This window comes from Exophiala dermatitidis, assembly GCF_000230625.1.
Source record: "Exophiala dermatitidis NIH/UT8656 unplaced genomic scaffold supercont1.3, whole genome shotgun sequence".
Taxonomy (NCBI): domain Eukaryota; kingdom Fungi; phylum Ascomycota; class Eurotiomycetes; order Chaetothyriales; family Herpotrichiellaceae; genus Exophiala; species Exophiala dermatitidis.
Genome location: NW_008751648.1, coordinates 125,248 through 138,244, shown reverse-complemented (window position 1 = coordinate 138,244; position 12,997 = coordinate 125,248). Strand labels below are relative to the sequence as shown.

General features: G+C 52.4%; 6 protein-coding genes across 8 annotated transcripts; 3 read left to right on the top strand and 3 right to left on the bottom strand.

The window, feature by feature from the left end:
* Positions 1-47: 47 nt before the first annotated feature.
* HMPREF1120_03051 (uncharacterized protein) lies at positions 48-3,308 on the bottom strand. The gene has a single exon (XM_009157104.1). It carries the CDS (start codon positions 3,035-3,037, stop codon positions 665-667), a length of 2,373 nt encoding a protein of 790 aa, XP_009155352.1. The 5' UTR covers positions 3,038-3,308; the 3' UTR covers positions 48-664.
* Positions 3,309-3,430: 122 nt separating this feature from the next.
* On the top strand, positions 3,431-8,091 carry HMPREF1120_03050 (uncharacterized protein). The gene is made up of 2 exons (XM_009157103.1): positions 3,431-7,469; positions 7,529-8,091. The coding sequence occupies exon 1, from the start codon at positions 3,543-3,545 to the stop codon at positions 4,896-4,898; it is 1,356 nt and encodes a 451-aa protein (XP_009155351.1). The 5' UTR covers positions 3,431-3,542; the 3' UTR covers positions 4,899-7,469; positions 7,529-8,091.
* Positions 4,951-9,352, bottom strand: HMPREF1120_03049 (uncharacterized protein). Its single transcript, XM_009157102.1, has 4 exons — positions 7,659-9,352; positions 7,406-7,609; positions 5,843-7,339; positions 4,951-5,660 (listed from the first exon to the last, which is right to left on the bottom strand). The coding sequence occupies exons 1-4, from the start codon at positions 7,725-7,727 to the stop codon at positions 5,565-5,567; spliced, it is 1,866 nt and encodes a 621-aa protein (XP_009155350.1). The 5' UTR covers positions 7,728-9,352; the 3' UTR covers positions 4,951-5,564.
* Positions 9,353-9,495: 143 nt separating this feature from the next.
* On the top strand, positions 9,496-11,051 carry HMPREF1120_03048. Of its 2 annotated transcripts, XM_009157101.1 has the most exons (5): positions 9,496-9,682; positions 9,735-9,937; positions 10,016-10,176; positions 10,231-10,327; positions 10,385-11,051. In XM_009157101.1, the coding sequence occupies exons 2-5, from the start codon at positions 9,823-9,825 to the stop codon at positions 10,750-10,752; spliced, it is 741 nt and encodes a 246-aa protein (XP_009155349.1). In that variant the 5' UTR covers positions 9,496-9,682; positions 9,735-9,822; the 3' UTR covers positions 10,753-11,051. The 2 variants fall into 2 exon arrangements, with proteins under 2 accessions (XP_009155349.1, XP_009155348.1); XM_009157100.1 differs by having other exon boundaries at positions 9,496-9,937.
* Positions 10,225-11,654, bottom strand: HMPREF1120_03047 (uncharacterized protein). The gene is made up of 2 exons (XM_009157099.1): positions 11,192-11,654; positions 10,225-11,139 (listed from the first exon to the last, which is right to left on the bottom strand). Exons 1-2 carry the CDS (start codon positions 11,291-11,293, stop codon positions 10,858-10,860), a joined length of 384 nt encoding a protein of 127 aa, XP_009155347.1. The 5' UTR covers positions 11,294-11,654; the 3' UTR covers positions 10,225-10,857.
* On the top strand, positions 11,517-12,982 carry HMPREF1120_03046. Of its 2 annotated transcripts, none has more exons than XM_009157098.1 (2): positions 11,517-11,968; positions 12,309-12,982. In XM_009157098.1, the coding sequence occupies exons 1-2, from the start codon at positions 11,841-11,843 to the stop codon at positions 12,673-12,675; spliced, it is 495 nt and encodes a 164-aa protein (XP_009155346.1). In that variant the 5' UTR covers positions 11,517-11,840; the 3' UTR covers positions 12,676-12,982. The 2 variants fall into 2 exon arrangements, with proteins under 2 accessions (XP_009155346.1, XP_009155345.1); XM_009157097.1 differs by having other exon boundaries at positions 11,951-12,241.
* The last annotated feature ends 15 nt before the right edge of the window (positions 12,983-12,997 follow it).

Sequence of the window (12,997 nt, the reverse complement as noted above, 5' to 3'; positions counted from 1 at the left end):
ATTGATCTTGCATCATGGTACCCAAGTTACTGACCTCAGGTCCGAATCTCCTACTAGTAGTTAGGCAGCCACTGTTACGTCTCTGCTTCTTTCTTTTCTGCTCATACAATACCCGTACTGTACCTAGGGAGCCAAAACCGTAGTAAGGCACTACTGGTAGTACCAAGCTGAGCACTCAGTAAGTACGTGGTGGAATTAACATTCAGTATCAGCAATATAATATCATATATACAATACCACTGCATGCTTTGTTCGAATCACGCGTGCGTCCCTTCCTTTCCATGCTACACCACCCTATACGAGTAGTATTGTATGTACTCGGGCTGTGCATGGTGCTCTATTCTCCGGCTCAAACTCTCAGAGGGCTGCACGGGAATCCAATGGACTGATCTTGATAGCGTTTAAGTTGTATGTATGTGGCTTTTATGAGGTAAGGTATGGATCAATTGGTACAGTACATACGTTTCAATCGATGGATTTGTTCATATTACTAGTAGTCATCTACTTAAAGTTCTGGATTAGTTATTTATAGGCCACACACCACTCAACAGCGGATCCTCTCGTTTGACTCAATTCGGTTTCGACTGCAACTCAATCCAAGGCTTCGACAACGGCTTGATCAAACTTAAACACGTCCTCCACTTCCTTGTCCTTGTGTGATGATTTACAACTCCTGGGTCAAGAGGTTTCCCCACGCAGCACCCTCGGGCGTCATTTTGACCAAAGGCTCCAACAAGGTAGCGGTGGCATTGTTCCGCTCCGTCCCTGCAGCAACGGCATTATACTTGAAGACAAAGTTGAGGATCAATGCACACGCCAATCCGATCGAGACGAGGAAGGGTCCGAAGACATTGTCAAAGTCCTTTCCACTCCTTTCGGTAATCAACTTGCTTCGCCACATGTAGATGGCCCATCCCCAGACGCCGGCGAAAATGGCGAAGCCCGTGTACACGAGAGACAGAATGCGGGCGACGTTGTTATTGACGCCTGCAGCATTGTAGAGACCGAGTGACAGTGTCGCGAGCAGGACTGCGATGTGCTGCCATTTGATGAAAGTTCTCTGGTTGGCAAGCCACACCTTGCCTTCGACCTTGAGGTCTCCTCTGTCCTTGATCCAGACACCGGGATCCTTGACGCCAGGAGGCAGGGGAGCATCTTCCCAGGCGGCGCCACGACGACGCTGACGACGGGCGTAACGAGAGTTGGAGAATGCAGGAAGCAAGGCTCGCAGTCCCTTGTTTGTAGAATCCCTGATTGTTATTTCCGTGTCGGCCTGCACGCCACCATCATCATGTTCCTGCTCTTCGGTCGTACGCTCAAGTTGATCCACTTGCCTGCTGAGTCGTGATGTTGGGGCCGATTGGGAGATCTGACCGGACAACCTTCGCTCTGGGTACTTGCTGGGAGAGCCGAACTTGCCTCTGGAGGAAGACAGTCGTGAGGTCCCAAGCAGGCTTCCTACCACCATTTCATCTTCCACTTGCTTGGCTTCCCTCTCCTGCTCTTCATGGTAGGCCGTTACGGGGTCTCTTCGGATGTCTGTTTCCAGGTCGCTCAACCAGAACGGGAAAATGTTGACGTAATCCTCGAAGAGCTCGGCGACGCCATGGACGAACTTGGAGAATCGCTTCTCCTCCTTGACGAGGTGCGAGTTCATCAAGTCATGGAGCCAAGTATTATTTCTAGTATACTTGGTATCCTTGACCTTGATCTCGAGCACAGCATGCTGGAATCGGCTGATCTCGCCCTTCTTGATCGAAGAGAAGGGGTATTCCATCCGATTCTGGTCGATGTCAGAACGGTGCCAATCTTCCGGGTCACGACATGGGCGGTCCGGGTCCATGGCGTCCTCGCGGATAAAAGCAAGGTCCGTGTCCAATGAGATTCTGATCCTGTCATCGCCAGGGATCTGGAAGGCAGTGCGTGTGTAGCTTGCTCGCAGCACTGGCTCCAACTCCTTTTCTCGAACGAAGGATTGTATTTCCTCAACGTTGGCCTTGAAACTCTTGACTTCTTCCGAATCCGCGCCAAGACGGTCTTCCAGCTTCTGAATCTGCTTCTCCATCTTGTATTCACCCTTGAGGAATGGCCGGATGTATTTCTCCTTGATTGGAACTCTGATTTCTTTGCTCTCAATTCCCTCTCCGACTGTCTTCTTCTCCAGAACGATCTCGGGCTTATCTTGGAGCTGACCAGTCCACCTCAGGCGCAGGGAGCTGCCGGGCGTACTCTTGTCAATCTTGCTCTGATACAGGTCAAAGTTGTGGTTGTCAAAATAGATGGAGGTCATGCTCGGATCCCTCTGTGAGGCGTCAAGCTCCTTCATTGACTGCGGGTTGTAGACCAGAACCGGGAGACGACGTAGGATATACGTCTTGACCTCGAGGAGATTGTCGACATGTACCCAGTACTTGTGCGCGGTATACGTCTCAGTTGGCTTAACATCGGAGGTTGATTCCTTGGAAGGATCCTCCTCTCCAAGCTTCTGCCGGGCCCAAGAGTACATGGCGGACAGGCGGAACAGCAACGGCGAATAGTCCTCCTGGTTGAAGGGTGTTTGAGACAGGCGGACCTGCAATATCGGCCGCACTCTGTATTTCAAACCCCTCTTCCGGTCATGTTTCTTCGCCGCCTTCAAGAAGCCGGTGTAGTTGATGCGACTGAATTTCCTAAGCTCATTCAGCTCCTTGGAGATACTGTCCAACTCTTTCAGCATGTCCTTGGCCACTGCTTTCCATTCCTCTTCGGTTTTCCCGTCCTCATTTCCGTTGATGGGAAGTTTAGCCTCGCATGCGGCAGCTCGCTCGCGGATGGCATTGAACGTGTTGGCCTGGTGCTGGCTGACCTTCTCCAACTGAACCACTGTGAGTTCATGGACAAAGTTCTCCTCGTCTTGTTCCGTCCAGCTGCCCTCTCCTCCTCGGCCCTGCGGCGAGGTTTCGTCCTCCCGCAGGAGCTTCTTCATCTTCTCGTAGTCGAGGTACTTGTCCTTCCATGGCGGGTAGATGGAGTCCGCGAGGGTCTTGCCGAAACGCATGGTGACAGGCCGCGATGAGGATTGGTGGTATTGCAGTTATGGAGGGACCTTATACCCAGGTTCACTGATACATGCCAGGGTACAATGAAAGAAAAAGAAACTGCTAAAAGATTAAAGTTCGGCTGCTTGTGCTAGAGCAGCACCAGCTCCGGTGCTGCCAATATTCCACCAACTCTGCTACTGAAGTCTTTCTACTCGCTGTCGTTGTATTGGTTCTTCTTTCCTCGCAGCACAATGTATCGTGGTTGACCAATCGCGGGCCAGAATTGACCTCGTGCTCGTCGATCATTCTGCGCGTTGTCGTCGCTACGTCAGGCGTCGGAATATCTATTTTCCGCTCCTGGTGCGTCACTATTCCTGATTGGGTATCTCACAGTATGCTTCAGCCTCGGCCTGAGATTCATTGGGCACTTTAAGTTGCGTCTGGGATTGACCATTCTGACAAGAATTAATTGCACAGCTACAGAAGACAAGACCAAGATTAAAGCTCTCTCGAGCCTGAATAATGTCCGAAGAGTCCAGGGCGATTGTGAAAGCCCTTGGAAATGTCCTTGTTCGCCTGAGCGAGCACCCCTATCCTCACGTGCCGAACCCTCAAGGCTGTGAGAAGCGCGCCAGTGTCGCTGCCATCATTCGTGTACGCCCTGTCTTTACACCGATCCTGTCTGCCAAAGACTCCGTAGTAGCAGTCAGCGAACCCAGCTCTCCACCGACCTCCCTCCGTGACTTCTTTTCGCAAGAATGGGTGCAACAAGGCGACCCAGAAATGCTCTTCATCAAACGCGCCGGTCGAGCTGGAGATAGATGGTCAGGACATACGGCTCTCCCAGGAGGGAAGAGAGATCCAGAAGATGCAGATGATCTGGCTGCTGCAGTGCGTGAGACTAGAGAGGAGATTGGGCTGGACTTGGACAGTACGGACTGCCTCCATGCTGGCAATCTGCCGGAAAGACTGGTCACCACATCCTGGGGCAAGGAAACTCTCATGGTTCTATGTCCCTACATTTTTGTCTTGACGGGAAAGACTTCTCCATCGCTTCAGCCGCAGCCTACAGAAGTGGCGTCGGTGCACTGGGTGTCGTTCCGTGCGTTATTGTCGCCCACACTGCGAACCACAGAGGCGGTCGATATCTCCAGTAGGATGGCCAAACGCGTCGGCCCATTCGTGCATCGGCTGATCCGCCTGGCCATCGGAAAGATGCTTTTCAGCGCAGTGCGGCTTGTGCCCACCGAGTCCATCTATGCCAGTTCAATTCCGGGCTTCATCCCCACAGCAGATCGCCAACAGCCGTCCTCTCGAGCAGGGTGGTCACTAACACCATTTGGTAGCCCTCCATCTCCCAAGCTTCTCACTTATCAACAGCCCATCCTCCTCTGGGGACTCACTCTCGGCGTCCTGGCAGACCTCCTCGACCAACTCCCGCCATACAATGCTGTTGCATTGTGGAAATATCCCACCTTCACTGTTCCAGATCTTCGTCTAATTGTCTATATTTTGACCCGCCCGTTCAGAAAAGCATCGGCAGAGTCTTTGTCCTCGGGCTCATGGCCTAGCCAAACAGCCGTAGATGCCACAACCGAAGCCACGGCTGTGCCAACATCAGAGCCGCCGCCCACGGTTTCCGAAGCCGAACCTCTCGAACTCGCCCAGCAGACTTCGTTTGACAGGTCCAGCGTTGGCATTGGAGGCTTGGGCGTGGGCTCGCATCCGCAACATGCTGTTGGGAAGTTGCTCCACGGATATTATGAACGTGTCAACGTGGCGATCGCCGTGTTCTTGGTTTACCGAACTGCCCTTTCTGCGGGCATCCTCTTGGGGGCTTATAAGCTATGGAAGCGACGCCGAGGCGGGAATCTGTGAAGTTGGCTTACACCGAGACCGCACCTGCACTTTCTAGAGGGCTGGAGAGACATTGTGCCATTTGAGCAAGATTTTTGACATTTGATACCCGAGATATAAAGTGCTGCATGAAGTACTTGAGTTGCGAAAGCGAGTCAGCTTAGAGCTGGTTTGTCGTGGCGTCATTGTAACAACATCATGTAAACAGAACAACAAAACTCCAAGTTTTAATTCCAAAAAACACCCTCATCTTCTCAATCTTTAAGTCCTGGCACTGATGGATGTCATGTCCATGGGAACAGTCTCACGTTGTCCGATCTTCAGGGTTTTCCCCGGGAGCGCGTCGTGGGCAAAGGCCCCCAGCGCCTTGGCCGCGGCACTCCCACGATTTCCAGCTCGGAATCAGTTTCCACCGCCGTGTTGTCCTCATCGTCCCATGTTGTGCGCATACGGAACAGTCCCCAAAGGTTGTACGACGACTCGCCAGACGGGCTGCGTGAGTGACGAGACCATGAACGCCTTCTCCAGCTTGAGGTCGTGACCGGCAGTTGTTGTGGCTGCGCAGATTGAGCCTGAGGTGGTTCGCATGTCGGCTGGACTCTCTGAGCTTGCGCAGGAGGTATCGTACCAAGCATATTGTTCTGATTGGCTTGGACTATCCCAGGCCCCATGGTGTCATTGTCGGGATCATCTCGTCTTCGACAAGGCCGAGGACCTTCTCGCAAGGGTGCTGGTTGTAGTGTGAGGAGTTGAGCTGGAGGGGACGGCGGAGTTGGGTCTTGCCTGTTGGACGAAGAAGTCAGCGTGGGTTCATGGCCGACCGGTTGGATTGCCTGCTCTTCATCGTCGGCCAGACTGTCGTCTTGGGTGAGGTCTATGACGAGTCCATCGCCACAGCACCTGGGCGATGCAGTGAGGCCGAGATTTCTGGTCATAAAAGCCGGTGCAGGAGCAGATGAGCGTACCTCTCTTTCACGTCTCAGGGCAGCTTGAACATCCACATTTCGAGGGTGCACAGCGGCGTTCGAACCCGGCCTTGGTCCTGTCTGTGTACTTGAAGGAAGTGCGCTTGCGGCGGGTATGACCTGCGACGACCTGGAAGCAGAAGGCATATAACTTGAACCAAGCCCCGAGTTCTTGGGGATCCGTGCCAGGTTCTTCTCCTTCCGCTCCTTCTTGACGCCAGTGCGCACCTTGTCAGCCTGAGGAGTATTACGTTTCTTCCTTTGGACTTTGGATTGCTTGGGGGTGCCAGGAGATTGCGGTGGTGCAGTATTCCCTCGCCGTGTGGAGGCAGCAATGGACAAAGCTTGTTTGGGGGGTCGGGCGGATTGCAACGAGCGCTCTCCACGTGCGATGTTCGTCGCTGACCCAGAGACAGTCTCCCGCTGCTTGCTTGACTTGGTTTGCTTTTTCAAGCTCTTCTCCCTTGTCGCAAGCTTTCCAGCTCGATCACCGCCTACTCGGGACAAGGGACGATCCGAGTCACTTTCCGACTTGATTTCCACAGGGTCGCTGCGTGAACCCTGCCGCACTTGCTGGGAGCTTGAGCTTGGCACAGTTGCTGACCGTGGTCGTTGACGTTGAGCAAATGCCTCCGAACGAAGCTGATCAGCTGCCGCATCATCCTCGGTACTTTCCGAGCCACTTCGGCCACCGACGCCGGCCCTGGAGAAATAAGGGGAGAATTGGACTTGTTCATCCTGATCGGGTCCATCAAGGTTTGTGCCGTCGAATATGATGTTGTTGTCGTCGTCAAACAGCAGCTGGCGCTCTTCATCAACTCTGTACGTAGGTTCGAAGAGATCTTCACTTGCATCGACTGAACGACGGTTGCGCCTTGCCGGGCTTCCCTGAGACCTCTTAAGATTGTGGCCATCTTCTTTCAGATTGTCGTCCTTGTCTGTGCGCTTTTGGAGTCCTCCACGGGGCATTGCACGACCCTGCCCAGTCGCTGAGCTTGTTGGCGATGCCGAAACTGGGGTCATCCTCGCGTCATGTATAGCATCGGTAGACCTCTCATTCCCACGCCTGCCGGCAACAGCCGAAGTCCTGCTAGTTGTATCGGTCCCAGCCAGGGGATGTGGAGTTCTTTCGACTTGTTCTTGACCAAGGGCTCCTGACATTTTGGCATACTTATGCGAGGGTGTCGTCGCCGGCGAACTTTCCCTCGTCGGGGGCAAGTCGAAGATCTCTGGCCCTTCCGCGGTCGGCCTGTTTTTAGGAGTACGGCTCTTTGGGGGTATCTCGACATAAATGCCTGGTTGGCGCTGGACAGAGGAACTCGAACTCTCCAGGCGTTGCGGTTCGATCAGCAGTGGCTCCTTGGAAGGTGTAAGTCGATCACACCGTCGTTTTCCAGCTGAACGCGAAGAGGATGGAACGCCTTTTCGCTTCTTGCTTCTCGGCCTGTCATCCGAATCGGCGTTGCCGTCACTTCCCACATCGTTAACCAAGGTGGTCTGTCATCTCAGCCATCAGCGTCACAAAACCCAAAGGCTCGCTCGGAAATGGTACAGCACACTCACCTGTGTTCCAGCTGGGTCTAGAGAGTGAGTGTCATCGGCGAATTGGGTCACCTCCCTCAGTTCGGTAAGTTTCTTATTCCAATTCGACACAATATTGGCGGCATCCCGATTGAGTTCCTGCAGGATATCCCGGAGTCGAGCAGGACTTATCCCGTAGACATATTGCATATACATAGCAAGCTTCCCAAATTTGGCCTCTGAAATCTAGCTCAAATTAGTCTTTGAGATCTTCACTGGCAACAGTATGTCTCACCCGTTGACCAAACAGCAGTATAAGTCCCGCTCCCACCCGGGCCTTTGTTTGCAGTGAAGCTTGAGGCATCGTTTAACGTGTAAAGGGCGGAAAGGGTCCGTCGGAGGCAGAAGCGGTAGAACGATGTGGGAATGCAATTTTCGAAGAGGATATTCTTATTCCACCGTGCCGACGCGAATCGACGCGTGCCACGGTATCCATCTGGAAAAAGGGAGGCTGAAAATAGATCGCATCTACCAGGCTTAGTAGCGCGTATCTCAAGGATATCTGCAGCAGGAGGATTTGTTTGCTTGCATTATTATCAGATCACATCTTGCCCAGGGGTGAGCCTCAAGGCCACCCTCGAACATGGATTGATACATCCCGGGTGTCTGGAGAAAGGGAGAAGGAGGAAAAGAAAAGTTTCATAACGGACCAATGGACTCATTGAAAGAGCTCAACTTTGTGGTAAAAGTCGCATCCGATTGAAGACATGCAACTTCCCAGAGAGCAGCCATCTTGGGATATTCCCGGCCACGAGGCGAGGTTCCTTGAAACCATTGTTTGCTAAGCTGCATGAATCAATTTTTCGTTGGTCGAGATAGCAATACGAACAGAGGCCTGAAAAACTGGCGAATGGGAGACATTGCTTTTTAGTTCTCTTCGCAATTGAAGCTCACCTGGTACCCGCAGTCGGCTTTCTCTCGCACATGGATATTTGGTCTGGAAAATCCAAAATTCTCTGGATGGGCGAGGGGGGTCGGGTCAGAGACAAGTCTTGTTTCAGGAGTATCCCGGGCTGCACAAAGTTGTATCAACATCCGGCGGCCCGCCCGAATGGAAAAGACTTCTTGCGTCCATGTCATTCATATTTGCGCAACCTCGGAGAGGGCGTCCCGTAAGCAAACAACCGGGTTGCCTTAAGGGACTTCGATGATAGGGCAATGTCAAGGGCGCGCGGTCTCGGCTAGTCAAATTGATTCAGGAGTGAAAAGTAGCTGGGCCGGATAAAGGGTGGCAGCTCCCGGACGGCCGTTACTATCAGATTTTGAGAAGCTAGTAGATTGAGGATACCTTCGATGTGGGGGGCTGGGGCTTATGCCTTCCCTTTGGAATTTCAATCTGATACCCCATGTCATTTTGATGACAACGGTCCTCGAGGTCGGCGGAGAAGACTCTCGCGAGCATTTCCCAGACCTTGCCTCGCCACTTTGCAGGTGGCCTAGTACGAGACATCGTATCCGCGGCCGTGGCAGATCAGCAAATCAAATGATTCGCGTACACCACTGCGTCCAACAGCTTAATGCCCCCTTGCACCGTGTCAACCAGCAGAGGTCTTGGACCCGTGCTTCCAAGCCCCAGGAATGTATCCGTCTGTTGCATTGCTCTTGGCCTCCATCATAGCACACGTATGTAAAAATATGTATAAGTAGGAATCGAGGCAGTCTTCAAACAGGTCTTCAGCCGGTGATGCTCCGTGTAGATGGAGATTCGTTTCACTGGAGGGTATTCGAAAGTCGGGAAGGTCACACCTAGGTCATCAACATGGCAGAGGATAGGTTGCTGCAAGTGCAGAACTTGATAGTAGCATGCTGTTCAGAAGCCCTTCAGTCTCTTAGGGCGGTTGAGCAATCGTACTAGATCTTGTTAGTTCTACCCAGGGAGTTAGAAAGTAGTAGAAAGGACCCAGCTATGTTGTGCACACTTGGCTTTCGTTTCACCACAATCGTCGAATGCTGTGATCCTACCAGTAGTACAGTAATGGAGTCCAGCTTCAGGGCAACTTTGCCGACGAGGCTGGGAGGAAGGGGGCGGCTAAACTTCGGATGTAATTAAAACATACAAGGAAAACACCCCCTTTCAGCACAGCCTTGCACAATCCTAGACTCTTGTGACCCGTTATAGGGCATTTCTCAATTTGATCGATTCATGCACGGGAGCAGGATCCAGGATGCAGTAGAGCATATCCTCTGATGACCATCATTTTCGGTCAGGCAACAACGCCTGAATAATGCGCTGTAGCACAATGCTGCACAAATGCAAATGTACGGACAGAGTGACCAGTGATGAAGCTCGACGACTAAGCGGGCGACTAAGCGGGCGCAAAACCTCACGACATCATCGTCTCTGTCACCACCACAGAGTAAAGGCTTGGCCGAATCTGGACACGCCCTAGAATATAAATATGCCTTCATTCTCTCGTCAGCCTCTTCCTTTCTTTCTCCTCGTCATCAACAACGTCAACCGGAGGCGACATCAGAAGATGTCGTCCTCCGCCGCCAACCTCGCCGAACGTCCTGGTAAGTTCTACTGATGCAGCCCTCTGCAGCGATATCACGGAGCCCTCCGCATCGATATCGTAACTGACAGGAACAAAGCTTCTGCCAACCCTCGTGCCCTCCCCACCGCCACCGCAAAGAAGCGCAAGTTGTCGACAGTGCTTGACAACGATGATGATGATGAGAATGACGACACTCCTTTGTCGCCCGCTGTCAAGAACGAGAGAAACATGAGTTGGACCACTGAAACCCGCCTTGATGCAAGTCACCCATAAACTCACTTCACCCTGTTTCAACACTAACCTCACTTCCAGCTCGCCTTACGGATGCTCTGTGTGATTACTGCTTCTGACAAGAAAGACAAAGCACGATTGAATCACGGTGAAATGGCTACTGTGCGGGCTACATATGGTATGTTCCAAAATCAATCTCCTGGTGCCATCACTGACCACCTTTCTACTTTTGTAGCATTGGAAGATCCTGACACTCTGCCGAGTGTGAACACCCTTTCTAAGCAATGGAAGACCCTCAGAGAACTAGATCCCAAACTCGCACCTTACTTTGGTTCGACAGACAAGCTCAAGCAGTTGACTCAAAGTGTGGCTGAATCAGACAAGAAGCGGCAGGAGGAAAAAGCCGCTGCCAAAGAAGTCCAAGAACTGCAAGAAAAGCTTGCTGCCAAGAATAAGGAGTTGTCGGACACCAAGTCACGACTGGCAGAGTCAGAGTCGGCCAAAGATGACCTCAACAAACAGCTGGAAGAAGCAAATGCACGCATTGCGGAGTTGCTCCCCCAACCATTTGATGATGAGGAACCACTTTTAATGCCACAATAGCAGGGTATGAATTGATATGCGAGGCATCCGCATGGATATGGGCATTGAAGTTGGTACATATTCTACCAACAAGCGGTCAGGCATGGTTATTGCACCATTGCTCCATCATGCTTCAAGAACAGGCTTGGCCTCTGGATCTGTGTACATCTCAAGCGACAGGGCAGGTTCATGGGAATGTGTCTGCGTCGGAGGATTGATGGGGCTGATAATCCTAGGGCCATTGACGGTCTGTCTCTTTCTGGGACTGTTATTGAGCCTGTTCCTCTGCAAGGCACCCGAATTGACCACTTTGATATCAATATTGTACCGCTTGCGGATCGTTGTGAATTTCGGAGGAATGCTCGACAAGCTCATGCCTAGTTGCCTTGCCACCTTTTCCGCGTCAACCTGTACTTCTGGTGAGCAGGATACGCAGCCGTAGCATGACATATTCGCTTACCTGGATTGGCCCCACTGAGCTCTGAATTGCCGCTATGAGGACCATTATGTCCGAGTCTTTGACTTGATTTTGAGCCATAGCAGTGGTCGGCAGGGAGGTCATTGTGTAGGATTGAGTAGGTACGAGTGGCTTAGTACAGAGCCCGGAGAGTGAGAACTGGAGGTATGGCGTAGGAACAAGTACAGAATTCTTACCTCCCTCTGCTGATATGGAGGGCTTTTTATAGGCCCAGAATCCAGTCTGCTAGGCTGGATATGGTCCCCGGCTGCATCCCAAGACAAGCGGTAGACAGGAAGCAGCAGACTCTCCTTTCCTTGGTTCTTGACTGTGATTTACGAGACCGTCATTTACAGAGCAATACGAGGAGTACTAAACGGTCAACACCAGGGAGGCCTTACACCATCCGGCGCTGAGTGGCTCTCACCGCTTGTTCGTCGCCTAGTAGACTGCGATGAGGCCATTCTCCGGGACGAGGGTGGCTGGAACAGCGCCTTGAGATGCTGGCTTGCTAGCCAAGCCAGTAGCCCCTGATATTCTCGCGACCGGGGTCTCTTGTGACTACAAATACCCGCCTCTAGCAGTCTTCGTCCAGCAGGACCTCTTGAAAGGTAACCTTATCTCACCGGTTTGCACTACGAGACCAAGCGTCATGGGCGGTCCTTGGTCTGCCTCGACTGAGCGAAAACTGCTCCTGTGCATGATCGATCCGAAAGCTACTCCTCGATGGCAGCTGATAGCTCAAGCAATGGGTCCACAGTTCAGCGCTGAAGCATGTCGGTACGTTTCCTACTTACATTAAGCTTGTTAGCCTTTGGAAACCTATAATTGTGCTGGTTTTCTTTCACATTCTCTCTGGCTTTCCATTCAGCCTCTCTCTCCCATCCCATTACATACCCACCATTCTGCAATCATGCGATACACGTGGACCGCTGAACGCGAACGCCGCATGCTTCTCCTTGCTATTTCTTCTGCAGACCTCAAGCCATCAGCCGACACATGGGCGACTGTTGCCGCTCTTTTGGGGGAAGGATTGACTCCCTCAGCCGTGAGGTTGGCAACGCCGCCTTTTATTCTGCTGTTCTGGTGGAAGAAGACTGGTCAGCTAACGACTGTACAGCCAGAAGTACTACAAGCTGCGCAACGAGTCGGCAAAGTTGTTAGATGATCAGCCGGGCTCGGTGCCTTCGACGCCTACGAAACGGAAAGCACTAAAGAGTGAAGATGAGACAAAAACGCCTCCATCGAAGCGGGCAAGGAAGCCAAAGCGGGACCCCCTGGACGGCGAGCTGTTCTCAGATGCCGGTAGCAGCCCAACCGAAGCAAAGACGAATAATGTGACGCCGGGTGCAACCAATACTTTCCAGAACTACCACGAACCGTTCATTCCTACGGACTTCTTCCTGCCTATGAACAATCAGTTCAAGGTAGGAGGGAGTGGCAGTGGCAGTGGGAGCGGGAGCGGCAACCACAGCTTCCCGCAGTGAGGGGCACATGCATCGCAAAATGCACCACCCGAGCCAGAAATCAAGGAGAGGGCGACACAAAATGACAGGACTTCGGATGCTTGTTAGGCTGGAAAGTGGTCTGAAAATGGTTTCAACAGGCAGGGATTTCGGGTGGACGATAGGTCAGGGAGTGCAGGATTGCTTATACTACTGCACCAACGCGCAGCCGGGACACTGGTTCCGCTGCGGGAAGATGCAACAGAATGAAATGTGTCTTTGCTTTTTCCACGGCTGGTTCCCAGCCTCCTGAATTTCGAGATCCAAACCGTGTATAAACATGTCTGCCTGGCGTTGTATGCGC